Source organism: Anser anser (genome assembly GCF_964211835.1).
Source record: "Anser anser genome assembly, chromosome: 26".
Classification (NCBI taxonomy): Eukaryota; Metazoa; Chordata; class Aves; order Anseriformes; family Anatidae; genus Anser; species Anser anser.
Window position 1 is genome coordinate 2,236,131 of NC_139747.1, and position 26,577 is coordinate 2,262,707.

The 26,577-nt window shown below is 69.2% G+C and overlaps 3 protein-coding genes across 17 annotated transcripts; all 3 read left to right on the plus strand.

Moving 5' to 3' along the window:
- The first annotated feature begins 280 nt into the window (after positions 1-280).
- FGF17 (fibroblast growth factor 17) lies at positions 281-12,041 on the plus strand. Of its 6 annotated transcripts, none has more exons than XM_083811725.1 (6): positions 281-835; positions 968-1,004; positions 2,566-2,743; positions 3,652-3,758; positions 3,861-6,438; positions 11,983-12,041. In XM_083811725.1, exons 1-5 carry the CDS (start codon positions 804-806, stop codon positions 4,155-4,157), a joined length of 651 nt encoding a protein of 216 aa, XP_083667851.1. In that variant the 5' UTR covers positions 281-803; the 3' UTR covers positions 4,158-6,438; positions 11,983-12,041. The 6 variants fall into 6 exon arrangements, with proteins under 6 accessions (XP_083667851.1, XP_083667852.1, XP_083667848.1 ...); XM_083811726.1 differs by having other exon boundaries at positions 2,599-2,743; XM_083811722.1 differs by having other exon boundaries at positions 3,652-6,438.
- LOC310886757 (uncharacterized protein) lies at positions 10,964-17,201 on the plus strand (the record flags this gene model as incomplete). The annotated part of the gene is made up of 16 exons (XM_083811757.1): positions 10,964-10,972; positions 12,296-12,317; positions 12,834-12,908; positions 13,029-13,184; positions 13,289-13,333; positions 13,455-13,563; positions 13,681-13,737; positions 13,832-13,984; positions 14,087-14,196; positions 14,311-14,416; positions 14,539-14,603; positions 14,691-14,739; positions 15,343-15,393; positions 15,543-15,602; positions 15,686-15,766; positions 15,874-17,201. 15 exons carry the CDS (start codon positions 10,964-10,966, stop codon positions 15,705-15,707), a joined length of 1,089 nt encoding a protein of 362 aa, XP_083667883.1. The 3' UTR covers positions 15,708-15,766; positions 15,874-17,201.
- Positions 17,202-17,233: 32 nt separating this feature from the next.
- On the plus strand, positions 17,234-25,979 carry LOC310886702 (actin filament-associated protein 1-like). 10 transcript variants are annotated; one of them, XM_083811647.1, is made up of 17 exons: positions 17,234-17,438; positions 21,135-21,263; positions 21,338-21,412; positions 21,519-21,595; positions 21,831-21,921; positions 22,006-22,241; positions 22,334-22,513; positions 23,238-23,321; positions 23,483-23,564; positions 23,664-23,881; positions 23,972-24,102; positions 24,209-24,320; positions 24,428-24,524; positions 24,659-24,787; positions 24,877-25,037; positions 25,177-25,309; positions 25,402-25,979. In XM_083811647.1, the coding sequence occupies exons 1-16, from the start codon at positions 17,423-17,425 to the stop codon at positions 25,306-25,308; spliced, it is 1,950 nt and encodes a 649-aa protein (XP_083667773.1). In that variant the 5' UTR covers positions 17,234-17,422; the 3' UTR covers position 25,309; positions 25,402-25,979. The 10 variants fall into 10 exon arrangements, 8 of the variants coding, with proteins under 8 accessions (XP_083667773.1, XP_083667771.1, XP_083667772.1 ...); XM_083811645.1 differs by having other exon boundaries at positions 25,177-25,287; XM_083811646.1 differs by having other exon boundaries at positions 24,431-24,524; positions 25,177-25,287.
- Positions 25,980-26,577: the final 598 nt, after the last annotated feature.

Sequence of the window (26,577 nt, forward strand, 5' to 3'; positions counted from 1 at the left end):
ACCTTGGTGGAAGCAGGGTGCCAAAAAGCATCCTCAAGGCGAGCGCATCCCTCCCCATCTCCCCCAGGCTCGAGGGGGGGGGGGCTCTTCCCACCCCCTGACCCTATTGCCATGCCCCAAAAGCATCCCCCCCCCTCCCTCCTCTCCATCTCCTCCCGTCCCCGTGGGGCTCCGCCGCCCCCCACCATGGGGACACCCCAAGCCCCCCGAGCCCTGCTCAGCCTCCCCACCTCCCCCTTCCCCTCCTCCTCCTCCTCCTCCTCCCGGGCCCCCTCCAGCTCCGATCCTCCTTCCCTCCGCAGCCCCGACGGCCTCCCAAGGGAGGCTCAGCCCCTCGCCACGGGCTCTCCCCACCTTTAAAGGCCGCCACCGGCGGGGACGGCGAGGGGACAGGGGCTGCGTGGAGCGCAGGGCTCCGGCTGCTGCCCTGCTTTTTGGGGAGCCCTGCCCAGCCCGCTGCCCCTTTTCCCACTAGCAGCCCCCCCACCCCCAGCAGATGCCGGCGAGGCAGGAGCTGCCCCCCGGATGGGAGGCTGATGGGGTGGGGGCGCGGGGGGCACGGCGTGGGGCGCGCCGAGGGGGCGAGGAGAGGAGCTGAGCCCCGCCGCCTGCCCCATGCCCCGGCTCCAACCCCGCTCCCCACGCCTGGGCACCGGCGCGCGAGGCACGGCGAGCGCGGGGGCCACCCGAGCGAGGAGGGGGGCACTGGCAGCCCCCCGGCGGGGCCGTAGCGGCCGGGAGGGTGGCAGCCCGGCTCCCTGCCCGTGTTTCGTGCCCGCGCCCGGGGGGTTTCGGCGAGCACCATGCAGCCCCTCAGCCTGCAGAACCTCTCCATGTAAGCGCCGCGCGCGTCGTCGCGCTCCTTTGCGGGCCGGGTTTATCGGTGTTTTATCGCCCGGCGCGGCTCCTCGCCCAAACTAACCTCGAGCAACCCCCCCTGCTTCTCTCCCTTTCTCTCCCGATGCAGATGTTTCCAGCTCCTGATGTTCTCCTGTCAGACCCAGGTAGGTGGCTGACGCGCGGGATGCTTTCCTGACCCCGTAGCGGCCGGACCCCGGCTCGCCCCGGCCGCCTTTACCTGCTGCCGGGGTCTCGCCTCGCCGCGACACGGGGCTGTGCGAGGGGGATGCCGTTAATTAATTTCGCTCATTTTGGGGACATCCCTCGCGGGTGGGTGACAGGGGCCAGCCCCGGGGCAGGGCAGCGATGCTGGAGGATGCCAACGGGGTTGGGTCACCCATGGGTGCCCGAACCCTTCCCTGTGTCCCCGAGGCAAGGCCACGGGGAGCCCCCCTGCTGCAGGGGGGACATTTCTTGCTCGGGCTCCAGCTCTCCAGGCCAGACTCTGCCCTCGATGCCAGCTGAGGGGGTTAACGGGGTGGCGGGGGGGGGTTGAAGGCTCGGTGCCCCCCTCCCCTTCTCCCCCTTTCCCCCCCTCCCGGGCCGCACCGTCCCTTTTTGTGCGCTTCAGAAAGGCCGCGGCTATTAAAATGCACTGTTCCATATCAGCACCCTCTTCTCCCGAGCCCGAACAAAACCATCCCCAGCAGCCTTAATACGCGCTCGGGACCTTTTTTCCTTCCTTTTATTTTTTTTTTTCCTTTTCCCAAGGTAAATGCTTTTATTTCTTTGAAAATGAGAGGGGAAGGGAAGCGCCTTTGATGGAGAGGGGCCGCCCCCCCCAGCCCACCACCTCCCCGGCCAGCCCCAAAGGCTTTAAAGTGGATCCTGGCAGGAAATGAGTCCCCGAGGCGCACACAAAGGTGGTGGGGAGCCGGGGCCCTACCCGGCCTGGGGGGGGGGGCAGCGGAGCCCCCACGGTCTCGCTGCTGCCCCCGATGAGCGGGCAGGGCCCCGGGGTGCGGAGGTGGGTCCTGGGTGCGCTCACAGAGCTGGCAGCACCCCAAAATGTGTGGCCGTACCCCGTTTACATCCAATAACCCTTCATTTCGGGGGGGTTACGCCGCCCCGTTGGCACAAACCGTGACCCCATTTGGGGTCCACACGGTGTTTTATCCCCCCGGCGTGGGGCAGACCAGAGGGGACAGCTCTGTCCGCAGCTCCTGGGACAGGCGGATGGTCCTGGGGCGCTTTGCCCTGGGGACCAAGCACGGTCCCTGCATCCCAGCCCGCCCTCAGCACCCATCCGGATGCAGGGGGTGCTCGCCGGGGAGGAGAGGCTGGTGAGCGCCCGTCGGGCTCGAGGCACGACCAGGGGCAGCGGCTTGACCCCGTCCCCAAGGCAGGCAGGGATCACCCGGCTGCGCGCAGAGCGTCCTCCCCGCGTCCTCCCTGCGCGGGTGCCAGGCGAGGTCCATGCCTCTCCCTGCCCCTCTTCCTGCTTGCTCCTGAAGCACCTGCTCGGGGGGGGTCTCAGCACCCCCAAAAGGCTCCAGCCTGGACGGAGCCGCCTCCAAGACCCCGTACAGGGGCAGAGGGCTCGTCCCGTGCCGGCAGCACAGCCCCGCCGGGCGCCCCGGCGCTCCCACCAGGTCCCCCCTCTCCGTCCCCGTGCCGTGGGCTGTCCAAAACAAATTGATTTTATTTTTCCCTTTGTAAACAAAGGGGGAGAATCAACCGTCTCCTAATTTTAACCAGTATGTGAGGGACCAGGGGGCCGTGAGCGACCAGCTGAGCCGGCGGCAGATCAGGGAGTACCAGCTCTACAGCCGGACCAGCGGCAAGCACGTGCAGGTGAACGGCAAGCGCATCTCCGCCACCGCCGAGGACGGCAACAAATTCGGTAAGGGGCCCGTGCCATCCCCGGGGGGGGCAAGGTGGGTGCCTGTCGGGGGACAGATACCCTCGTGGGACATCAGGGAACGGCTGGGGAGATGGACACCGCAGCTGAATGCTGGTTTTATAACCCCCCAAAAAAACCTCCTATGGGAGCGTGGCTCCAAATCGGCCATTTCTGACCTCAAAACTTCCAAATTCACTTATTTCTTTCCAATGTCATGCGGCTATAAGCCTGATATTTAGGGCTTCTGCTCTCTCACGGTGAAGAAATGGATCCGCCACCACCCGATCCCGGCACCAGCACCTGAAATATTGATGGGTGGAGGGCAGCGGGCAGAGCCCTTCCAGCCCTGGCACCATCCCTGGGTATTTTACGCCCCCCCCAGCCCCGTTGCAGCCCCGCCAGGTCCCTGCCGCCTTCCCAGGGCTTTCCCTGAATTCTCTCTGCCGGCCTCACGCGTTGGACCTGCCGGGGTCATGGGTTTTGGTGTCAGCTCCCAGCCCTCGCAGCCGCCGCGGGGTGAGACAATGAGGACGAGGATAATTAACCCGCTGGGCGCTGGGCTCGGTCTGGCCCTGGAAAACCCATTGAATCCCCGACAATGAAATGGGGGGGGGGGTGGAAAGGGGCTGCTGCTCTCCACGGGGCTTTCATCAAACGCCCGGTTTGACTCTGCTGGGTTTTAACAAAAGCCCTTTAGCATCATGGCTGGGGGGCAGCCTCCGGCGAGCGCTGCCGTGCCCCGTCCCAGGGGCTTGGGCACGAGGGGCGGCGAGGGATGGGGGGAGCGAAACGGGGGATGGGGAGAAAGGGGTTTTGATGTCACCCCGGGCACGGGGATGGGGAGGTTTGGGTGCCTGGGGTGGTTTGCAGCCCTGGCGGGACATCTCCCGGCGCCCTCCTCCTTGCAGCCAAGCTCATCGTGGAGACGGACACCTTCGGGAGCCGCGTGCGCATCAAGGGAGCCGAGAGCGAGAAGTACATCTGCATGAGCAAGCGGGGCAAGCTCGTGGGGAAAGTGAGTCCGGGCGGGGAGGTGGCAGCGTGTCCCCGGTCCCCGCTGTCCCCGAGCCATCCCCGTCCCTCGCGGAGCTCACGGCCCCTCTTTTCCCTCGCGCAGCCCAACGGCAAGAGCAAAGACTGCGTCTTCACGGAGATCGTGCTGGAGAACAACTACACGGCCTTCCAGAACGCCCGCTACGAGGGCTGGTACATGGCTTTCACCCGCAAGGGCCGGCCCCGCAAAGCCTCCCGCAGCCGCCAGAACCAGCGGGAAGCCCACTTCATCAAGCGCCTGTACCGGGGGCAGCTGCCCTTCCCCAACAACGCCGAGCGGCAGAAGCAGTTCGAGTTCGTGGGCTCGTCCTCCCCGACGCGCCGCACCCGGCGCACCCGCGCCCCCCGCGCCCGCACGTAGCGCCCCTGCCGCCCTCCTCCTGGCCTCCAGCACAGACTTTGCCCCTTCTCCTTGCCCCCCCTCCAGCACTGTTTTCTCCCTGGTTCTCTTTGTTTTTGCTTTAAAGATGCTCTATTTTTGTACTTGGGTGGCACGGTTAGGGGTGGAGGGCTGTGGGTACGGTGGCCCCCTGCAGCACCCCGTGGCACCCCAAATTCACCACCCCATGCCTCTGCCCATCGCCCTTGGTGGCTGGGGTGGCTGCCCCCCCCCCACTTTAGAGACTTCTCCCCGTGCCACCGAGACCCCGGCCACGTCTGCGACCCCGTCCTGCTGCCGGCGGGATGCCGAGGCCACCCGCAGCCCCGGGCTGTGACCCGGCTGTCACCCTGCGAGGTGACCGGGGTGACCGGGGGTCCTGCAGCGTGCCGGTCCGTCCGTCTGTCCCGAGCAGCTCTGGGAGGGGTGTCGGGCACTCAGACCCCGGGGGCCAGCACTTGTACCCCGTGGCCATGAGGTCTCGGTGTTATTTATTGCAGGGGGAGCTCCGTGCCCCTCTCCTGGCCACCGCGGTGGCACCGGGGGTGTGCCGGCGGCACAGGGACGTGCGTAGGTGCCTGCGAGGCCACAGGCAGAAAACGCCTTTAGATGTATTTTTTTGGTATTTTCGGTTGTGCGTTTTTACGAGCTCTGCTGTTTCCTTTGAGTCGGTTTTAGGCCTAAACGCTTAGACTTTGGAGTTCATTTGTGTAAAGGAGGAAGCCCCGAGGCAAATAAAAGCAGCGTCTAGACGGACCCGGCCTCGGTGAGTTTTCCTTCCGGCGTGACCCCGGCACGGGCAGGGGCTTCGCTCCCGTTGGCACGGGGGCACCCAGCCCTCCGTGCCCTGGGCCACCTGGGGTGCACACCACGGTGCTTGGGGACAGCCCGCGTGTCCCCACGGAGCACCACGATGGCAGCTGGCGCGTCCCCGCCTCCCCGTTCCCCGCATCCCGACGGCCGGGGCAGCATCACCTTGACGCAGTGCCCAATTCTGGGGCTGCCTGTCCCCCCCCCCGGCCCCCAGCCCGTGCCGTGCCCCCCTCCCCGTAATTACTTTTGCCTCTCACAATGCCCCGGCCGGCCGGCGGGGAGGATGTAATCCCTTAACCACGTCTCCCCCCTTGGCCGCTACAAAGCCCCGCGAGCGTAATGCGGGCATGGAGGGGGGCACGGCCGGGGGGGGGCGGGGAGAAAATTATAACAGTTTGAGTTAAATGAAGCTTTAAAGCAGGAGAGAAATGCAACACCCAGCAATTAGGGCCGAACAATGCGCCCGGCGCTGCCTGCCCAGGTGTGGCGGGCAGGAATTAGCCGGGCGGCCGGTTTAATTTTTTTATTTTTTTTTTCCCCCTCCCGTTTCCTTCGGCCCCACAGCCGCGGCTCCTTGTTTCCGCAGGAATTCGAGACATTCTTGAAAGGAGAGGGCTTTGAGAAAGGGGCCGATCTGTCTGTACCCTCCCTGCCCCCGCCGCCCCCTCCCCAATTTAGCTAAAGCTTCAAAGGTAGAGGAGTTCCCTTTTGTGTAATCTCCGCTTTTAATTTTTCCCCGTCCCTTTTTCTCCCCTTCTCCTCTCCTTCCCGAGCCCTTCCTCTCCTTTCTTTCAGGGTTTTTCCCCTTCCTCCCCTCTCTTTCTTCTCGACCTCCCGGGATAGAAAGGGCTCAGAAGGGTGAGTCCTTTTTAATTATGGCCGGGGAAGAAAAAAAAACCCCCACACTGTGTTTCTTTCTTGTTTTTTGAGGTGAGACCCGGGGCGGGGGGGCGGAGGTGGAGAAAGTGCACTGGAGGATGTCTCGCCAGCCCCCGGCCCACGCGCCCTGCCTTTCCCAAGCCTTTGCTCTCCCCAGGGCTTGGCCAGGGGGCGATGGGGGAATCGGGGGCACCCGCTGGGGATGGGGGGGGGACGCAGGACACGCCACACCCAGGCCCCACCAGCACCCCGTGGCGCTGAGCACCCAGGGGTGCCCCTCTCCATCCCCAACCCGTGGGAGCAAGGCTTGGGCTCAGGGGCACGGGGTGGCCACCCCACGGAGGGGCACGGGGGTGGTGGTGGGGAGCATCCTCCTCGCCAGCCCGGCTCCCGCGAGGCCGAAGGCGGCTCCCGCACATCATCCTCTCCATCGCTCGGCTCCGGCGGGTTGCGGCGGGAGGCGGTCGCTGTAGCAACGCGCCGTGCGGCGCAGGGAGGGGATGCTCGGCGCAGGCATGGCTCCCGGCGGACGGGCGAACCTGCCTGCGGCGGGCCGTGGGCTCCCTTGAAGGTAGGGCCCCGTTCTCCTCTTTCCCCCCCCCCGTGCCCCCCCCCTTAATCCCATCCCGGCCCCCCTGCAGGAGCCGGCGTTGAAGGGCACCGCGGGGTGACCCCGTGGGGGGCTCTCTGGAGCGTGGCCGCGCACGGTTTTCGGTGGGTGCGCGGTGCCCGGGTGCAGGAAAGGGGCGTTATCAACCCATCAACCCGCTCTCCCCCCCCAGCACCCATGGGTGCTGGGCGTGCTGCCGCAGGAGCCGCAGCCGGATCAGGTGCCGAGGCTGCTGCCCGGGTGCCGGAGGCAGGCGCCGAGCAGCCGCTGCGCTGTCTTCATGCTTGAGAAACTGGGTTAGCGCCGGGGGGGGGGGGGCCGCAGCCTCGGCTAGCGATGGGCACGGCCCCGGGGGGGGACCTCCGGGATGGGGCACGTCGGCATCCTGCGGCTGGGACCGCGAGGATTTGGCCTCCAAATTATGCTGGCCTTGGCACCGGGGGTGCGTGCACGCTTCCCCTGCGCGCAGCCCCCTGCATGCAGCCCGGTGCGCGCATCCCCCCCCCTCCCCGTGCATGCATCCATCCCCCCCGTGAGCTCATCCAGCTGGGCCTCTCGGGAGCCAGGAGGGAAACTGAGGCAGCAAACAGCGCCGTGCGTGCCCGCGGGGAGCGGAGCCGGCAGTGGAGGCCCCCGTCTCCAGGCAGCTCTCTCCCACACACAGCCGGGAATAGCTGCCGGGGGCTCCTGCGCCCCGCGGCACCGCTCCTGCGGCTGGGTTCACCCCCCAAAATCTCCCTGCTGGAGGACAGGAGGAGGCCGCGGCCTCCCTGCCCTGCCCCGGCACACCCTGCGGCGCTGGGCCAGCCCCAGCGCTCAGCGCCAGGGCCGGGGGCTGGATGGTGCCCCCTGGGAATTGGGGTGCGGAGGGGAGCGGCTCTGCCCCGCCGCTGGGCTCCCCCCCGGAGGCACCCAGGGGCAGGTCCGTGGAGGTCAGGGTTTGATTTTTTGGCAGGTGCTCAGCACCTCCCAGGGCTCTGCTGAGCACCCTTGGCCCCGGAGCTGTGTTTCCAAGAGGTTCCCCTCCAATTAAGGGGGGGGGGGGCCACCCTGGGAGCCCCCCCAGGTTCGGGGCAGCAGCCGCAGGTACGATCCTGACGCACCACCCACTGCGCCGCGGGGAGCTCGGAGCTGGGATCGGGGCGGGGGGTGGGGGGGCAAAACCTTTTGGCTGGGGGTGCTGCTTTGCACCGGGGGGGGGGTCCCGGGGCCCCCCAGCTCGCTCCTGCCGGCGAGCGGGGCCGCGCACGTCAGGTTCCTGTGCGCTTTCCTCCCTCTTTGTGCCGGGGAAGCGTCGGGCGCGCGAGCGAGCGCCAATAGTGCTTCGTCATGATGCCGGCTAATTCTCCTCTTGTTCCGAAAGGGACTGAGCCAGCAGCAGAGGTGGGGAGCGGCGGCGGGTGCCCACCCCCCCCCACGCACCCACCCACGCACCCACCCCGGTGCCGAGCTCCCGTTATCAGCGCGCCGGGGGCTGCTCGGTCGCCGCCTGGGCTGCCCCGATAAGCGGCGGCCGCTCGCGGGCTCTCGGCTGCGAGCCCCAGCGCTGTGCCTCGGCCCCGGCGAGCGGAGGAGGAGGCCGGGGGGGGGTCCCCACCCACCCCCCCGGGAGGCATGAGGTGGCCCCAGCCCTAGGTGAGTGGCCCCCCAAGCCGTGGGGAGAGGGGAGGAGGAGATGCGGGTAGGGACCCTCTGCCGGGGGGGGGAGAGCTGCGTTGAGCGGGGTCGGTGGCCACCGCCCGTGGTTTTCCCAGCGCTGTTCCCGTGCTGTTGCTCTCCCCGCTCGCCCTCCTGGGACCCCCCCCACACCCCACGCTGAGGGGGGGGTCCCTGTGGGGTGGGGGCAGCCCCATATTTTGTCCCCCCCCCCCCTTCTCCGGGGGGGGCTGCAGCCCTGCCCCGTGTCCCCATGCCTGTTTGGGGCAGAGCTGCCCTCGCCAGCGGGCCCGTGGGGACGGGAGGGCGGTGACATGGGGACGCGGGCTCAGGGGGGGAATACCCCTCCCTGGGGGGGCGGCTCTCCCCAGGGTGCACCTGCACCTGATTTATCCAGTGGTGCCCCCCCCCGGAACATCCCCATAGCAGGGGTTTGGGGACAGGGGACGTCCCCGTCCCTCCCTGGGGACAGCGGCATTGGCACCGTGTCCCCCGAGGGAGGAGGAGCCTGGACGCTCCCAGCCCCACCAGTGCAGTGAGTTTGGGGGGTCTCAGCGCTGTATTTTTGGGGGGGGAGGGGGTACAACTCATACCCTGCTCCCAGGGGTGCTGGATGTGATGGGGTTGATGGTCCCCACCGTGGCATTTGGGGTCTTGTGGTGGTCTTGGGGCGCACCCTGAGGTTTTGGCACCCCCCCTGGCCCCACGGTGGCTCCTGTTTGGGGCACCCCAACCCCGCTGGGGGGCCGTGGGCGTGCGGGGCCGGTGGTCAGGCAGGGCTAAGCCCGGTAAAACCGGGGCCACCAGCTGCCACCTCGGCCCCGGGGAGCCCCCCAGCATCATCCCGGGCAGGTGCCACGCTGCGGTGGCCTCGGGGTCCCCAGGGACACAGGGCACCCGCTGCAGGGTGTCCCACGGTGCTGGGAGATTTTGGGGTTCATCGGGGGCCCGTGGGCATCCCCCGAGCCACGCTGTGAGCCCAGGCCCCACTGGGTCCCCGGCAGCCCCTCCGCGTGCGGGATGAGCAGGCTAATCCCATTTTAATCCCAGATTACGTGCCACGTGAGCCTCTGCCCACAGCGGGCTGCAGCGTGGCCATCGGAGCCCTGTGGGGCAAGGGGGGGGGGGGGCAGGATCCCTATAGCCAGACTCCAAAAACCCAAGGGTTTGGGGGCATTTGGGCAGGCGCCGCGCATCCCGGATTAAAAACTGGCGGCTGGTTTGGGATTTTGGAGCGGGTTGGCGAGGTTTGGAGGCAGGAGAGCCGCTGGTTTGGCCCGGGTCAGGGAGGAACTGTGGGGTGGGAGGAGGTGGGGACGCCCCTTTCGTCTCCTGGATGGGGCAGGCGGCTCGTCACCCTCCCTGCCACCCAGGGAAACCGAGGCACGGAGGGCGCAGCACCCGTGGCCACGCCGGGGATGGAAAAACCGCGGGTGCCGGCTGCGGCTTGCAACCTGACGGGCAGGGCGAAGCGGCACGGCAGCGCCCGGCTGCCCATAAACAGCTCCCCGCTCGCGGGCGATGCCCCGGCGGGGACAGAAAGGGCAAGAAGCAGGACAAAGGAGGAACCGGACACCGGTGGCACGCGCCCCCTGCGCTCCCTGCCTGGGCGGCGATCGAGTTGCCACCGGCGCGGGGAGGATGCTCGGTGCCTCGCCGTGTGCGCTGGTTGTTTGCGAGCAGCGAAGGAGGAGGAGGAGGAGGAGGAGGAGGCTGGGTTGGGCTGGGAAGCGCCGGAGCCGTTCCCAGGAACCGTCTGTTCGGGGAACTTGTGACCCCACCGGGTGCCCCCCCCCCCCCCTCCGTGCCGCTGGCTGCGAGCCTCGGCCGTGGCAGCGTGGAAAACGCAGGGTGCCCGCGCCCTGCGCCGTGGGAAGGGAAGGAAAATGAGGAGAGGAGGAGGAGGAGGAAGGGGGGAGGAAGGCTGGGGGTCCCTCACTGCTCCCCCCACCCCGTTCGGGTAGGCTGGGGGGGGGGCCGTGCAGCCTGGCCCTTTGCCCGGGCCCGCGCACTGATGGCTTTGGCGGCTGTGAAAAGTCAAATCCGGATTTCCTCGGGGCGGGGGGGGGGGGGCCGGGAGCCGACCTCTCCACGCCGCAGCAGCAGCCCCCCCCCCGCAGCCCCTGGGCTGGGTGTCGCTTTGCGGGGGGGCCCCCCCCACACCCCTGCAAGCCTCCTCCTGCACGCGGTCCGTCCGTCCATCCATCCATCCATCCATCCGTCTGTCCGTCCGTCCAGCCTCGCTCTTCCTCTTCCCGCTCGCCCCAGGTGCCCACAGGGGGGTTCGGCGCATGTCCCCCCCCCACACACCCCGCCACCACCCCCCCGCACCCCGTTCCTGGCTGTTGGCCACCAAAATCCCCCCCAAGAGGCATCATCCCCCGTGCCGGCCCTTATCTCGGGGACCTGCCGGGGAGACGGGAGGTTGCCACGGGGAGAGCCGGGGCGGTGGCTCCCTCCCTGCCCGCAGCAGATAAGGTGCCCCCCACGTCCCTTAACCCGGGGGGGGGCCGATCCCACGCAGCCCCAGCACCCTCAGCCGCCTCGCTGGCTGCGTCTCTCCCCGTCCCCTCGGCTCGGGCTTGTTTTCCTTCCTCCCCAGCATCCGCATCCACCCCGCACCCACCCTTCCTCTGCCTCCCGATGTTTGCTAGCTCATCCATCTGCTCGCCTCCGGCCTCCTCGGCCTCCCCACCGGCCCCCCCCCCGGTTCCCCTCCTCTTGCCGCGGCACCCTCGGGGGTCCACGCGGGGCCTGGGGGTGGTGGTGGTGGGTGGTGGGGGGGTGTTGGGGGCCGTGCCGGAGGAACGAACCCGCCCTGGCTCGGAGGATGGAAAGTGTGAGCTCACGGGTGCGCGGGGCGGCCGCCGCTCGCCGGCACAAAGCCGCCTTGTGCCATGCCCAGCCTCGCTCCCGGGGGTGCCTCCGGCACCAGGGTCCTGAGCCCCCACCCCCGGGGAGAGCCACCGAGGTGCTGGGCTGGGTGCGAGCGGGTCGGGTCCCATTTGTGCTGAAACGGGGGGGGGCCGGTTGTAACGGGGTGACCTCCAAGGAGGCTCGTGGGGAGGCTCCGGAGCCCCCTTATGGCAGCTCGACCCCCCCCCGAGGAGCTGGAGGATGCGCAGGGTGTTATCACGTTGCCCCCATCGCTGCTCCTGCTGAGCCCTGAGCCACGGGGCTGGGGTCCTGGGGGGGGGGGGGGGTCTGGAGGTGGTCGGCACCCCCCCAGCCCCACGCACGGGCTGCCCCAGGGGGGATTTGGGGACTTCGGGGCTCGGCTGAGTGCTGCTGCCGCAGCCCGGCCAGCACGAGGTTTGTTTTATTTTTTTCCAGGTGCTCTCCCCTCTGAAAGGAGAAGTTGGGAGGGAAAAAAAAAAAGAAAAATGGGGAATTTTCTCTTTTGTCCGGGGGCTTTGCGGGGTTTAAAGCCGAGCGCCTGCCCCTTCGGGGCTTTTCCAGCCGGGGGGCTGCGGGCAGGGGCTGAGCGCAGCGCGCGTCCCGCTGCCGCTGGAGCCTTCTCGAGGCCTCGGGGGGGGGACACAAAAGCCTTCGTTACCTCTGCCCCGCTTGCCAGCCCTCGTCAGCAGCGGCCACGCTGGGTGCAAGGCAGCCGCTCGGCACGGTGTCGGGGTGCCGGGGTGCCGGGGCTGCGCCGCTGCCGCCCTACGAGCCCCGTCTGGGTCCCTCGGGGGGGTGGAGGGGGGGGCCGTTGGGTGCTGTCCCTCAGGGCAGGAGCTGGGGAAAGCGCCCGTGGATTTTTTTTGGCGAGCCCAGCGCCGGGGTTGGATCCCGCAAGCGGAGAGCCCGGGGCCCTTCCGCACTCAGCGCCCCGTCGCCCTCCCCTTGCAGAGGCAGCGCCCGAGCCCCAGCCCCGCGTTGGCACCCAGAGGGATGCGGAGCCACAGAGGTGAGCGGGGGGGTCCTGACCCCCCAAACACCCCCCCCCCAGCACCTCCCCTCTGCCCCGGGACAAACCTGGACCCCCTTCGTGTGTCCCCCCCCAACCCGGGGAGGGCGGCACGGCCCCGCTGCCCACGGGCAGCTCGCCCCGGGGCACCGCGTGCCCACCGTGGGGGGGTTGGGGGGGGGGTCCCCAAAATTTCTGCTCTGCCCTCCCCCCCCCGCAGGACCCTGTGACTGACCCGGCCCCTCCGGCGCGCAGCTGAATGGAAAGACTGCAGAAGGTAAGGGGGGGGTCGTGGGCAGGGGGCTGGGGGGGCCGGCTTTTGGGGACCCCCCCTCAGGGACACCTCGGCACAGGGCAGCCTTCCTCCCCTGCCTTCCTCCTCCTCCCAGCCTGGCAGCACCATCTAGTGGCAACGCGTCACCGTCCCCTCCCAAGGGTCCCCAAGCCCTAAACCTGCAGGTTGGAGGCGAGGAGACCCCAGGGCCCGGCCAGGAATAGCCCCATCCCCGGGGGGTGTCTCCCCTTTTTTTGGGGGGGGGGCACCGGGGGTGTCCCCGCGCCCTTGTGCCATGCCCCTGGTACAACCCGGAGCCCTCCCCGCGCCCAGGTTTGCCCAAATCCCAGATCCGAAATCCCAAATCCCAGATCCGAAATCCCAAATCCAAAATCCAAAATCCGAAATCCAAAATCCCAAATCCCAAATCCCAAATCCCAGATCCAAAATCCCAAATCCGAAATCCCAAATCCCAGATCCCAAATCCCAGATCCCAAATCCCAAATCCCTTCCTTCCAGCAACCGCTGACCTCCCCTGGGAGCGTCTGCTCCTCGCGCGGCTCCAGCGTCCCGGGATCGCCCTCCAGCATCGTGGTAAGAGCTGGCTCCCTCCGCGCTCTGCTGGGAAATGCCCCCCGTGTCCCCCCCCCTCCACCCCGTATTCCCCTTCCCTACCCAAAAACGAGGCTTTTTTTTTTTTTTTTTCCCTCCCAGGCCAAAATGGACAACGAGGTCCTGGGCTACAAGGACCTGGCTGCCATCCCCAAGGACAAGGCGATCCTGGACATCGAGCGCCCCGACCTGATGATCTACGAGCCCCACTTCACCTACTCGCTCATGGAGCACGTGGAGCTGCCCCGCAGCCGGGAGGTGAGGGTGCCCCCCCCCCGGGGAAAAGCCCCCCCCCCCAGGGATGTTTGGGGGTCCCGGGCTGCGGGAATAACCCCATAACCCCCCCTTCTTGCCCCCTGCAGCGCTCCCTGTCTCCCAAATCCATCTCTCCTCCTCCGTCCCCCGAGGTGAGTACCGGGGACGTGCGCACTGGGGGGGGGGGGGGCGACGCACGCACGGGGGGGGGGCGATGCCGAGCCCCTCTCCCGCCCCCCACCCCCCCGTTTTTCCCCCCCACGTCCCCCCCAGGCCATCCGGGAGTGGCTGGAGAGCCGGACCCCCGGCAGCACCCCGCAGCCCCCCCCTCGCCAGGCCGCCAGCACGCCCCGCAGCAGCGTCCAGCACTTCCACCGGCCCGGTACGCACCGCTCAGCGCCCCCCCCAAGTCCCGCTGCACCCCCCTACTGGGGCAACTGGGCAGACTGGGATGGGCGAGGACCTTCCCGGGGCGCTGACCTTTCCCTTCCCCGCGCAGAGACCGACACGACGGAGCTCAACATCTACAAGAAGCCCCCGATCTACCGGCAGAAAGGTGAGCGGGGCGCACATCCCGCGGCACCGGGACCCCCCCCACCCCCCCGGGGGTGTTGTCTCACCCCCCCCACCCCACCCCGTGTGCCCCGCAGAGCCCCATTCCGGCCCCCACCACGGGAAGCACCTCATAGAGGATCTGATCATCGAATCGTCCAAGTTCCCCGCGGCGCAGCCCCCAGACCCCAACCAGCCTGCCAAAATCGAGACCGACTACTGGCCGTGCCCCCCGTCCCTGGCCGTCGTGGGTAGGTGCTGGGGTGGGATGGTTTATTCCCCCCCAACCCCAAAAAACCCCCCAGGGGGTGGCAGGGCTGGGGCCGGGCAAATACCCCCCTCTTTTCCCCCAGAGACGGAGTGGAGGAGGCGGATGGCCTCCAAGAGAGGCGAGGAGGAAGAGGAGGACCTGACGGAGGAGATGAAGAACCTGCGCGAGCTCCAGAAGCAGGAGCTGAGCAAGGTGAGGGGAGACCGGGGGTGGGTCCTGGGGGTGTGGGTGGGGGGGTCTGGGGACGTGCCAGCCTTGACACCCCCCCCCCCCCACCACCACCTCCCCGCGTCCCTTCTCCCCCAGGTCACCTCCAACCTGGGGAAGCTGATCCTGAAGGAGGAGATGGAGAAATCGCTCCCCATCCGGAGGAAAACCCGCTCGCTGCCGGACCGGACGCCCTTCCACACGTGTACGTGGGGGCGCGGCGGCACCCAGAGGCTCTGTCCCCGTCCCTTTCCCTTCCCAGCGCCCCCCCCCAGCGCCCCCACCCCCAGCGCCCCCACCCCCTGACCACCTCCTGCTCTCTCGCAGCGCTGCACACGGGCAGCTACAAGAGCTCCTCGCTGCCCGCCTCCGGCCGCAGCACCCTGACCCGGGTGAGTGTGGGGGGGGGATCCCCGCGTGGGGGGGGGGGGCGGGCGGTGGCACCCCCTCTGACGCTGTCCCCTCGTGTCCCCTGCCAGCTGCAGTCGGCGGAGTTCAGCTCGGCGAGCAGCGAGAAGGGGAGCCCGGGTGAGCGCCGGCACGGGGACACCGCTGGGGGGGACACCTGGGGACCGGGGGGGGGACATCCCTGGGGATGGGGGGGGACACCCCTGGGGGTGAAGGGGGACACCCCTGGGGACAGGGGGGATGTTTCTGGGGATGAAGGGGTGACATCGCTGGGGATGGAGGGACAGACCTGGGGACAAGGGGACATCTTTGGGGTGGGGGGACATCCCTGGGGACAGAGGGGGACGTCTCTGGGGACGGGAGGGGGGGGACATCCCTGGGGACAGGGGGGGGACATCCCTTGGGGATGGGGGGACATCCCTGGGAACGATGGGGACACCCCTGGGGACGATGGGGACATCCCTGGAGATGGGGGGACACCCTTGGGGACAAGGGGACATCTTTGGGGATGGGGGTACATCCCTGGGGACATCCCTGGGGACATCCCTGGGGACGATGGGGACATCCCTGGGCATGGGGGGGACATTCCTGGGGACATCCCCGGGGACAGGGGGTTCACACGCTCAGAAGAGGGTTGGAAGCCACCCGTGAGGGGGACTCGTTGTCACCTGGGGGGGGGGGGGCAGACGGGGGGGTGCTGAGCCCCGCTCCCCTCTTTCGCAGGCGTGCAGGTGAGCGCCCACCCGGCTGCCAGCGCCCAGAGCCAGCGAGAGGGTGATGTATGGGGGGGGGGGACACTGGGGACACCTCCGAGGGGCTGGGGGGGGGGGGGAGGGATGGAGGTGGGGGGGGCAGCTGGGTTGGTGCCCATTGGGGGGAGGGGGGGTGTGAGGATGATGATGGTGCTGGCTTCGTCCCCGCAGAACGGCCAGCGCGGGCGCATGGATAGAGGCAACTCCCTGCCCAGCATGCTGGAGCAGAAGGTGAGGGGGCTGGGGGCTGCGGGGGGGGGGGGGCACGAGGCCAAATGGGGGGGGGGGTCTCACGGCCTTCCCCCCCTCCCCAGATCTACCCCTACGAGATGCTGATGGTGACCAACAGAGGCCGCGTGAAGCTGCCGCCCGGCGTCGACAGGACCCGGCTGGAGGTAGGGGCTGAGCCTGGACGCCGGGGGGGGGGGCAGACAGGGTGTGTGTGTGTGTGTGGGGGGGGTCTGGGCACCCCCTGACCCCCCCCCCTTTCCCCGTCCCGCAGCGGCACCTCTCCCCCGAGGATTTCCTGCGGGTCTTCGAGATGCCCCCCGAGGAGTTCGCCAAGCTGGCCCTGTGGAAGCGCAACGAGCTGAAGAAGAAAGCCTTCCTCTTCTGAGCCCCCCCCCGGCCCGCGTCGCGCCCTCTCGCCGCTTTAGGGCTCCCAGCCGGTTTTTATTACGCCCCCCCCCCCCCAACCACCCTTCTCACCCCCCCCCCTTTTGCAGGAAAAGGGGGCTGGGGGCTCAGACCTGCCCCCCCCCCCCTCCCCAAACCCCGGCAGCCCCCTTGGTGCCCGGCTTGCAGTGAGCTGATGGGGCTGGGGGCACGGTTCTGCGGGGGGGGGGGAAGCTCGGGGTGTGGGGGGGGCATTTGCCCCCATCTCCCCCCCCCAGGCACGCTGGCGGGGGCAGTGCCCCCTCCCCTGGCTCTGCTGCCCCCCCCGTGCCCCCCATCCTCGCCCCCCCCAGGGATGGGGAGCGCCCGCAGGATGCGGCTCACTGCCAGACCCCGCGCTCACGGTGGGGGTGTCCCCCCCCCCAAACTCATTTTAACCCCCCCCCAGCTCATTTTAACCCCCCCCCCATTTCACCCTGGTCCCCCCCACCCCGTGCACCGTGACCACTCGTACACTGCCAAAACCTGGCTGGCACCCAGCTTGGGGGGGGGGGGGGCATGGATGGGGGGAAAAATGGGGGGGGTGCGGGCCCCCAAAGATGGGCTGGCAGAAAGGGGGGGCTCAGCAGGGCTGGGGGGGGCTCAGCAGGGCTGGGGGGGGGCAGCTCCTGAGCATGGGTTGTGTGTTTGCGAGTGCAGATGCCCTGCAAGGGGGGGGGGTGTGCAACGGGGGATGAAACGGGGTGGTGCAATGGGGGGGGGGGTGAAATGGGGGGGGGTGTGAAGTGGGGGGGTCGCAGCAGGGCACTGGGGTGCTGCACGCCGGGCGCTGAGCCCCGGGCAGGGCTGAGCAGCCCATCCCCTCCCACCCCCCCCCTCCTCGGACACAATTTTTTTGGGCACAGCCCCCCCCCCCCCCCGGCCTCCCCCCCCGCCCCACGCTCCCCCATCCCCGTTTCCAGCCGCTAGCCCTCGTCGGGATGTCACGAATGTAAATTTCGGGGGGGGGGGGGGGGGGGGCGAAAAATCGCATCCTCGCTGCCTTTCACCGCCCCCCCCCGGCACAGCCCCGACTGCAGCCAAAGCCGGGATTTTCTCCCCCGGGGGGGGGGGGGGAGGATAAGGGGGGGGGGGCTCGCCGCGAGTCACTTTCTCGGATTTCATTTTGCCCCCCCCCCGGGTTTTTTTTTCGCTTCCGATTAAAGGTGACCTGGCTTTACTCCGCCCGCAGCCCCGCCGCTTTGCTCGCCGGCCCTGCAGGCGGCGGTGCTGCTCCGGGAGGCCGGGGGGGGCCCTTCCCCGCCTTCCCCCCGCTTCCCCCCCCCCCGGCCCGGCAGCGCTGGGGGCCCTCGGGGCGGGTGCGAGCCGAGCCCGGCCGAGCCGAGCCGGGTCGGCGCTGCCCCGGCACCCGGCGCGATGTGAGCGCTGCGCGCACCATGGCGCGGCACGGAGGTACCGGGGGGGGGGTGTTGCAAATCCTGGGGGGTGCAGATCCTGGGGGGGTGCAAATCCTGGGGGGTGCAAATCGTGGGGGTGCAAATCCCGGGGGTGCAAATCCGGGGGGTGCAAATCCTGGGGGTGCAGATCTTGGGGGTGCAAATCGTGGGGGTGCAAATCGTGGGGGTGCAAATCCCGGGGGCGCAAAGCTGGGGGTGCAGATCCCGGGGGTGCAGATCTTGGGGGTGCAGATCCTGGGGGTGCAGATCCCGGGGGTGCAGATCTTGGGGGTGCAGATCCTGGGGTTGCAAATCCTGGGGGGTGCAAATCCCAGGGGTGAAGATCTTGGGGGTGCAGATCCTGGGGGTGCAAATCCCGGGGGTGCAAATCCCGGGGGTGCAGATCCTGGGGGTGCAGATCTTGGGGGTGCAAATCCCGGGGGTGCAAATCCTGGGGGTGCAAAGCTGGGGGTGCAAATCTTGGGGGTGCAGATCTTGGGGGTGCAAACCTTGGGGGTGCAAATCCTGGGGGTGCAACCCGGGAGGGTGCAAAGCTGGGGGTGCAAAAGTAGGGGGTGCGAACCTTGGGGGTTGCGAACCTTGGGGGTGCAACCCCGGGGGGAACAAGTCTGGAGGGTGCAAAACTTGGGGGGGGTGCGCAAACTCGGGGGGTGCGAACCGGGGGGGGGGGGGAGCGATCCTTCGGGGTGCAACCCTGGGGGGTGCAAAGCTGGGGGTGCGAAAATAGGGGATGTGAACCCGGCGGGGTGCAAGCCGGGGGGGGTGCAAAGCTGGGGATGTAAAACTAGGGGGTGTGAACCTGGGGATGCAAAACCAGGGGGGTGCAAACCGCGGGGGGGGGGTGATCCGTGGGGGTGCAACCCGGGGGGGTGCAAACCTGGGGGTACAAAAATAGGGGGTGGGGACCTGGGGGGTGCAAATCTGGGGGTGCAAAGCTAGGGGGTGTAACCTAGGGGTTTAAAACTAGGGAGTGCAAATCTGGGGATGCAAAACTGGGGGGGGGGTGCCAAGCTGGGGGTGTGAAGCTGGGGTTTTAAAACCGGGGGTGCAAAGCTGGGGGGGGGTGCAAAGCTGGGGGGGGTGCAAAGCTGGGGGGGTGTGAGCTTGCAAAGGGGTAACGGAGAGGGCAGAGGCTGTGCATGAGCCTGCCCAGGGGTGGAGCAGGGTGCAGGGTGCCAAAAGGGTGCAGCAGGGCGTGGGGGTGTCCCTGGGCGTGTGGGGGTGTCCCCGGGCGTGTGTGGGGGGGTCCCCGGGTGTGGGGGGTTCCCCGGGGGGGCGTGCGAGGAGAAGCAAGGGGATGGGTGCGTGCGAAGTGGTGTGCGAGAGGGCGCAGGGGGTGGGTGCGCAGGGAAAGGGGGGGGGCGTGGGGAAGGGGGGGAGTGCTGGGCACAGAGGTGGTGCTTGGGGCCGTGGGACGGGTGCTGGGGAGGGAAGGGGCGAGGGGGTGTCTGCGGGGTGGGCGTATGGGGGGGGGAATTGGGGTGCTCCCCGATGGGGCGAGGAGCCGGGGTGCCCCCAAACGGGGCCAGCTGCGCCATGCTCCCACCGCAGGGTGGGCTTCTTTCCCCCCGCTGTGAGGGGCGCAGCGCCGGGGGGGGGGGAGGAGGAACCCCCTTACCCTGGAGCCGTGTCCCCGAGTCCCCCCCCCGCGGCACGGGGTCACGCCGCGGCTGGGAGCAGCTCCAGGCTGAGGGCGGCCTCGCCTCCAGCCTCCTCTGAGTCACGCGTCCCGCGCTTGGCCGGAGCCACCCGCAGCTCTCCGCGCTCCCTGGGGTGCTCCGGGGCCGCTGCTCCCCCCCCCTCAACCCCCCCCCCCCCAGCATCACCCCACACCCCTCGTAGGGTGCGCGCCGGGGGGCCAGCCCCCATCCCCTGGGTGGCATCCGTTGGGCGACCCTTCCTCCTCCTCCTCCTCCTCCTCCTCCTCCTCCTCCTCCTCCTCCTCCTCCTCGGGGATGCCAGCGGGCGCAGGGCGCTGTGCTAGGAGACGGCTCTGCGTTTGGGGGGGGGGGGGGGGCGTTCTCCTCCCACCCTGGAGGCCGAGGCAGCTGGTTTGCACCTTGGCTGCCTTCCCTCGGCCCCGGGAGCTGGGGGTTTGGCACGGGGGCACTGCCGAGGGCAGCCCCCGCCACCCCCTGCCCGCTGCGCACCGGCAGCGCCGGGCACGGCACCCTCGGAAACCCCGGGGGCACCGGGGTTGGCCGGGGTGGGGTGGGGGGGGTGGGGGGTGAGGGAGCAGAGGAAGGTCAGGGGGGTGGAGGACGAGGATGGAGGCCGGGGGAGCGAGTGGACGGAGATGTCATTGCCGAGGAATTCGGCCTGGGCGGAGGAGAGGAGAAAGGGAGGGAGAGGGAGAGCCAGGCACACCGGGCACGGGGCCCTTCCCCAGCCCCGCTGCGCTCCCCACCTCGCCCTCCGGCCAGCCCCTGCCCCGGCCTCCCCCCCTCCATCCCCCAGCACCCCGGGGAGCTGCGAGCTCCGTCCCCCCCCCTTTTCCATCCCCAGTTTCCAGGGCAATCCAGATGTTTGGGCCCAGCTCCGGCATTGCTCAGCCTTGCTGCCCTGCCAGATGTTTCCTCTCCCCCCCCGGGGCAGGGACGGCGTGCGTGCGCCCCGGCCGGGGACACCGGGCTCCCCGGGCAGGGGGCGAGGCCAGGAGGGGAGGACGGGGCTCCCCGTGCCCGTGCCTCCACGGGGGCTTCTCCCACATCCCCTGCAACACGCGTGGGACCTGCTGCCTCCTTCCCCTGCCTTCCCCGGGGGGCTGCTGCTCTCCTCGGGGCTGCAGCGCATCCGTCCGGAGCCACGGGGATGGATGCGGGGCACGGGGGGTGCCGGGGGGCACTGCGGGGGCGCGAGGTCCCGGCCGGCTGCGGCCTCCTGGGGTTGTCCTGGAGCAGGAGGATGCGAGGAGGAGGCTCGGGGCTGAGCGGGGAGGCAGGGGGAGAGGCCGGGCAGGCCCCGCGCCAGGCTGCAGTGGGTTTCGACAGCGGCTCTGCAATGCTTTATCCCAGCTGGGAGCAGGGAGCGCAGCCCGGGGTGGCCGGAGGAGGCGGCTGCAAACCGCTTCCAGATGCACGGCAGGGAGGAGCTGGGGGGCTGCAGGGGTCGGGGGGGGGGTGTGTGCATCTGCAGCCAGAGGGCTTGGGGTGCGGGGTGCCAGCCGGGATGATGGGGGGTGGCATCGGGGCGTGGAGGCACAAAGCAGCCCCTTGTCCCGTGCCGTGCCACCACCCCGGCACGGGCTGGGGGTCCCGGCACTGAGCCCGCTGCTCCCCGCCCTCCCCGGCCCCGGAGGGCGCAGCGGGTGAGCGCTCGGCGTTTTTGGCACGCCCCGAGCAGCCTTCGGCAGCCTCCTCCTCTTCCTCGGAGCAGCGCCTTGGGCTGGGAGGGGGGCACGGGGCAGCGCTGCTGGCACGGCCCCGGGCACAGCCAGCCCCCGGCCGCTGCTCTCCCCTCGCCCGACCTGGAACAAACCCGCTCTGTGTGCGCACAGAGGGGCCTTCAGATCCCGGCCCCCTCCCTGGCCTCCCCTGGGCCCGTCAATAGGGGGATTGTGCCGAGCAGGGGCACAGCCGGTGGCACGGGGCACGTAACCACCGCCGCCGCTGCTGCCTCTGCCACCGAGGGGCCGCAGGGCACGACGGCACGTCCCCGACCCCGTCCCCGTCCCCGTCCCCGTCCCCTGCAGATCTGGACAGGCTGCTCTCCGACCTGCGCTCCTTCCTGCTCATCCTGGACCAGGAGAGCCTCAGCGCCGCGGCCCAAGCCAAGAAGAAGTCGGTGGCCGAGCTCCTGTGCCGGCTGCAGAGCCCCCCGTGTGAGCGTTGGTGCGGGGGGGGGCGCCGGGGCCGGGGAGGGGCGCGGGGCCGTGACCCGGCTCTCCCCCCGCAGCAGAGGATGCAGAGTACATGATCATGCGCTGCCTCTCACCTTCCTCGGGGACCCCCCAGGGCCGGGACAACTCGGGTGAGTCCGACCCCACGCCCTACGTCCCCCTGCGTCGCGCACGGCCCCGGCTGGGGGTCCCGGATCCTCGCCGCCCCCGTGTAATCCTGTCCCTCCCCCCCCCCAGAAACCAGGGCGCAGGATGCAAGGGGAGGGAGAGGATGCGAGTGCCGCCCGGGCAGCACCCAGAGCTCGCACGGTGGGGTACGGATGGGGAGCAAAGGGGGGGCGCGGGGGTCTCCAGGGGGGAGAGGGGGAGCTGGGGGTCGTCCCCGCGCTGCAACCTCGCTCGTACGGGGCTGGGGGGGCAGCTCCGGGGAGGGCAGAGCACGAGCCCCCCGCCCATCTTTTGGGCACCCGCCCATCTTTTGGGCACCCACCCGTCCTGTGGGCACCCCGGGGCCAAGCAGCACCCTCGCAGCACCCTCCTTTTCCCCAGAGCAAGGCGCCTCGCACCTCGCCATCCCCACCGGCCGACGACTCCTACGAAGACGCCGAACCCCTCGGCCCCGGGGGACGCGGCGGCTCCGGTGAGCACCCGACGCCCCCCGTCCCCCCCCTTCCCACCCCATGCACCCAGCGCCCTGATGAGGCCGCCCTACCTGGGCTCGCAGGCGGCGCCGACACCGACAGCAGCCACTACGAGTCGTACGGGGAGGACGAGGAGGACGGCGCGCCGGACCGTGCCCAGGACCGTGCCCACTACCTGCGGTGGCCACCGGCCCCCGGCCCCCCCCGGGCCGAGCCCCCCGGCCGCCCCGAGGCTCAGCTCTGCGGCTTCCTCTGGAGGAAACGCTGGCTGGGGCGCTGGGCCAAGCAGCTCTTCATCGTCCGCGAGCACGCGCTGCTGGTGCGAGGCAGGACGGGGGGCATGGAGAGAGGGAGGGGGTCCCCCGTGCCGTAGCCGACCCCTCCGTGCGCTCCCCCCCTGCTCCCCCCCAGGGTTTCAGGCGTGCCGCCGACCCGCAGCCGGTGCTGGAGCTGGAGCTGCGGGGCTGCCGCGTCGCCTCCAAGGGCACGGGCAGCAAGAAGCTGCCGCACGCGCTGAAGGTGACGGGGCCGGCGGGCGAGGCGCTGGTCATCGGCTTCCCGAGCCGGCAGCAGGCGGAGGACTGGAGGAAGGTTTGGAGGTGTTGCAGCCTGGCAGAGCTCTGCGTGGGCAGGGGGCGGGGGGCGGGGGGGGGAGAAACGGGGGCGCAGCCCTGCTGGGATGCTCACGGGGTGGGTGGGGGCGTCGTGTCCCTTCCCAGTTCCCGTCCCATCTCCAGTTCCCATCCTATTCCCAGTTCCTGTCCCATCCCCAGTTCCCATCCCATCCCGAGCTCCTGTCCCGTTCCCAGCTCCTGTCCCATTCCCAATTCCAGTCCCACCCCCAGTTCCCATCCCATCCCCAGCTCCCATCCCATTCCCAGCTCCAGTCTCATTCCCAGCTCCCATCCCATTCCCAGTTCCCATCCCATCCCCATTTCCCATCCCATCCCCAGCTCCATCCCATTCCCAGTTCCAGTCTCATTCCCAGCTCGAATCCCATCCCCATTTCCCATCCCATCCCCAGCTCCCTTCCCATCCCTATCTCCCAACCCATCCCATTCCCATTCTCAGTTCTCATCCCATCCCCATTTCCCATCCCCAGCTCCCAACCCATCCCAATCCCATCCCCATTTCCCATCCCATCTCCAGCTCCCATCTCATCCCAGCTCCCACCCCCAGTTCCCATCCCATTCCCCATTCCCATCCCATTCCCAGTTCCCATCCCCAGCTCCCTTCCCATCCCCATTTCCCGTCCCGTCCCCGTGTTCGGGTGCAGGAGCAGGGGGCTGCAGCGCCCACCCTCTCCCCCCGGCAGGTGATCGAGGAGGTCAGCAGCAACTCCCCCAGCGGGCTGGCAGCCCACAGCCCCCCAGCATCGCCCCCCAGCAGGCTCGGCAGGGTGAGCTGCCTGTTTTCCCCCGGGAAACCGCGGACACCCCAAAACCCCACCCCACGGTCCCCATCGGGACGTGCCGGGGGGGGGGGGCTGTGCTGTTTTAGGGTGGGGATGGGGGGGCTCCGACCCCATCGGGATGGGGCTCTCCGCGTCTCCATCCTCAGGCCGCCGCGCTCCGGCTCGGCTCAAAGGAGGAAGAGGAGCAGGAGGCGGCTGCCCGCAGCCCCGGAGAGGACCCTAAAGGAGGTGAGGTGGCACCGGGGGGTGTCCCCACGCAGCGCTGCGGGGTCCGGGACCGTGCTGCTGACCTTACTGGGGGGGTTTGGGGGGGTGGTGATCCCGCAGGGTTCCTGGCGGTGCGGCTGCGCGGGCGCTGGCAGCGGCTGTGGTGCGCGGTGCGGCAGGGAGCCCTGCGCATGTTCCCCGAGCCCGGGGGCGCTCAGCGCCCCGTCTGCGCCCTGCTGCTGGACGGCTGCGAGGTCACCCCGGGGGCCGCCACCGGCTCCCCCCAGCACCTCCGCATCCGCATCGCTCAGCGGGGCCGGGAGCTCGCCCTGCTGCAGGTGAGGGCCCCCCCCCCCCGCCCTCGGCACCCTAGGGTGCCCGCAAAGGGGGGGGCACCCCCTGCCCACAGCCCCTCTGCCCCACGCCAGACCCATTCGGAGGAGGAGAGGGAGGCTTGGCTGAAAACCCTGCGGGCCAGGGGAGGACGGGAGCCGGCCGCTGACAGCCCCCAGGCGGAGCCCCCCAGGCTGGGAGATGGCAGCAGCTCCCCTGCTGCGGGGTGAGGAGACGCTGAGATGCTGGACGGGGCACGGCCGGCCCCAACCCTCCTGCTGCTGCGCCTGGGGGGGGTCGGGGGAATTAAGGTCCCCCTCTCCTGCTTGCAGCGGGCTGCTGCTGCGCCGCTTCCCGACCCCCAACGCCTACATGGACGACCCCTCCGGGCAGCCCCCGGCCCCCGAGCGCGTCTACTCCAACACGGAGCGGCTGCACCGGCTGGTAACGTCTGCCTAGAGCCCTCGGACTCCTGCTGTGGGGTCGGGATGAGGGGGACAGGCCCCCGCTGGCCCCTTGCCCATGAATTTTTCTCAGGCTTCCTTCTGCAGCAGAAGAGCTTGGACCGAGCCGTGCAAGGGCAGCGCAAGAGACCCGTGTCCGCGCTGCCCGCCGGTGCCTGCAGCAGCACCGTGGCCTCACAGCCAGGTGAGAAGGGTTCGGGTGGGGGAAGCAGCAGGATTTGGCCCCGGCTGGCTTCAAATGCCCTCCGCGGTCCCTCGCCTTGGGGTGCTGGGACAGCTTGGTGCCGCGCCGTGCTTCCTCCATCCTTCCTCCCGCAGCGGCGGCGGCGGCTCGCCGGGGCAGGGCTGGCAGCCCGCAGCCCCGCCGCAGGGATTTCTCCCCGGCCCAGCGCACCCTGACGCTGCCCGAGAGGAAAGGGGCTCGGGAGGGTTTGGATTTCCTCATCGGTAGGACCCCGGGGGGCTCTGCTCGGGCGCCCGGCCCCGACTGGGGCCGCGGGGTGCCCGTGCCCGGCAGCGTCCCGCTGTCCCCTCAGGGAGGAGAGCCTTCCCCAAGCTGGAGGAGAAGGTGGGGCAGCTGGAGAGGGCTTGCCGCGGGAAGAGCAGGCTGAAGGCCGGCTCCGAGATGAACCTGCTGGCCATCGGCAAGTCCCTGAAGGGCCACATCGCCGCCACCGCCAGCTCGGCTGCCTCCGAGGTGGGGGGACCGCGGGGGGGGGACGGCCGGGCCACGGCGGCGGTCTCTGGGGAGGGCGGGGGCTCCGTGCGTTGCTCGGCGGGGGATCTGGGGAGCAGACACTGCCTTTTCACCTCTCCCAGCTCGGTTTTCCCAGCAGGGCTCCTTCCTCTCCCCGCTCTTGAGGCGCACGGCGTCCGCCAGGAGCGCCCTGAAGCGCTCGCCCTCCGCGGGCGGCGTGGAGAAGGGAAAGGTGCTGCAGCAGAGAAAGGTGCGGGGCGGGCAGAGTTAAGGTGATGAGGGCACAAAGACAGCACTGGGACCTTCGTGGGGGGGGCCCAGCAGACTTGGGGCTGACCCCCCCACACGTTTCGGGACCTCGCAGGAGTGGGAGATGAAGTCTGCGAAGTGACCGGCACCGGGGCAGCCCCCGCCACGCCGACCTCGCTGCGGGGCTGGGCACCTCCCAGCACAACGTCGTGCTGCACGTGGATCGTGCAGGACCAGCCAGTTCTTTAGCCACCAGTATCAACGCCACACGTACCCGTTTTTGGTATATTTTATATAGATTTATATATACGCACAAACATAAACTCTCCGTCTGCGGGGTTGCAGTTTCTCCGGTGCCGGTGCGTTCGGGGCGCAGATTTCCCAGTCGCAGCATCTGCTGTGGGTCTGGCCCAAAAGGGGCCCCCCCAATTCCCCCCCAGGGACCCCCTCTCGCATGGGGTGGGCACGGATGCACCCCAGGACTGAGCAACGGGGGGGGCACGGAGCACGGGGGGGCTGCTCGGGGGTCCTCGCCCCACAGCGGGGCTGGAGGAGCCCTGGGCTCGGCTCAGTGGCTGCAGCTGCGCCAGGCTGCTTGGAGGCAGCTGTGTTTGTCGTGGCTTGTTTTTAATCATAGAAACATATTTTTTTATTTTTTTTTTTCAAAAAAAAAAGGATTAAATAATCATAAAACTTGGCTTCTCCCGGACCGTGTCACGGGAAGAGGTGAGCCGGCCTGTGCCAGAGGGCTGGCCCGCTGCTGCTCTCCCTGCAAAAAGGAGCGTGTCGCAGCAGGGCTGGGCGCCACCTCTGTGGGGTGGGCACGGGGGGGTTGTCCCCTTGTGTATACGGGTGTGCAGGGGGGGCTCTCTCCATCCTGATGTGAACGGGGGGGCTGTCCCCATCCTGGTGTGCACGGGGGAGCTGTCCCCTTGTATTTATCGGTGTGCAGGGGGGGCTCTCTCCATCCTGATGTGAACGGGGGGGCTGTCCCCATGTGTAAATGGGTGTGCACAGGGGGCTGTCCCCATCTGGGTGTGCACGGGGGGGCTGTCCCCTTGCATTTATGGGTGTGCAGGGGGGGCTCTCTCCATCCTGATGTGAAGGGGGGGGCTGTCCCCATGTGTAAATGGGTGTGCACAGGGGCTGTCCCCTTGTGTATACGGGTGTGCGGGGGGGGCTCTCTCCATCCTGATGTGAACGGGGGGACTGTCCCCATCCTGGTGTGCATGGGGGGGGCTGTCCCCACGTGTAAATGGGTGTGCACAGGGGCTGTCCCCTTGTGTATACG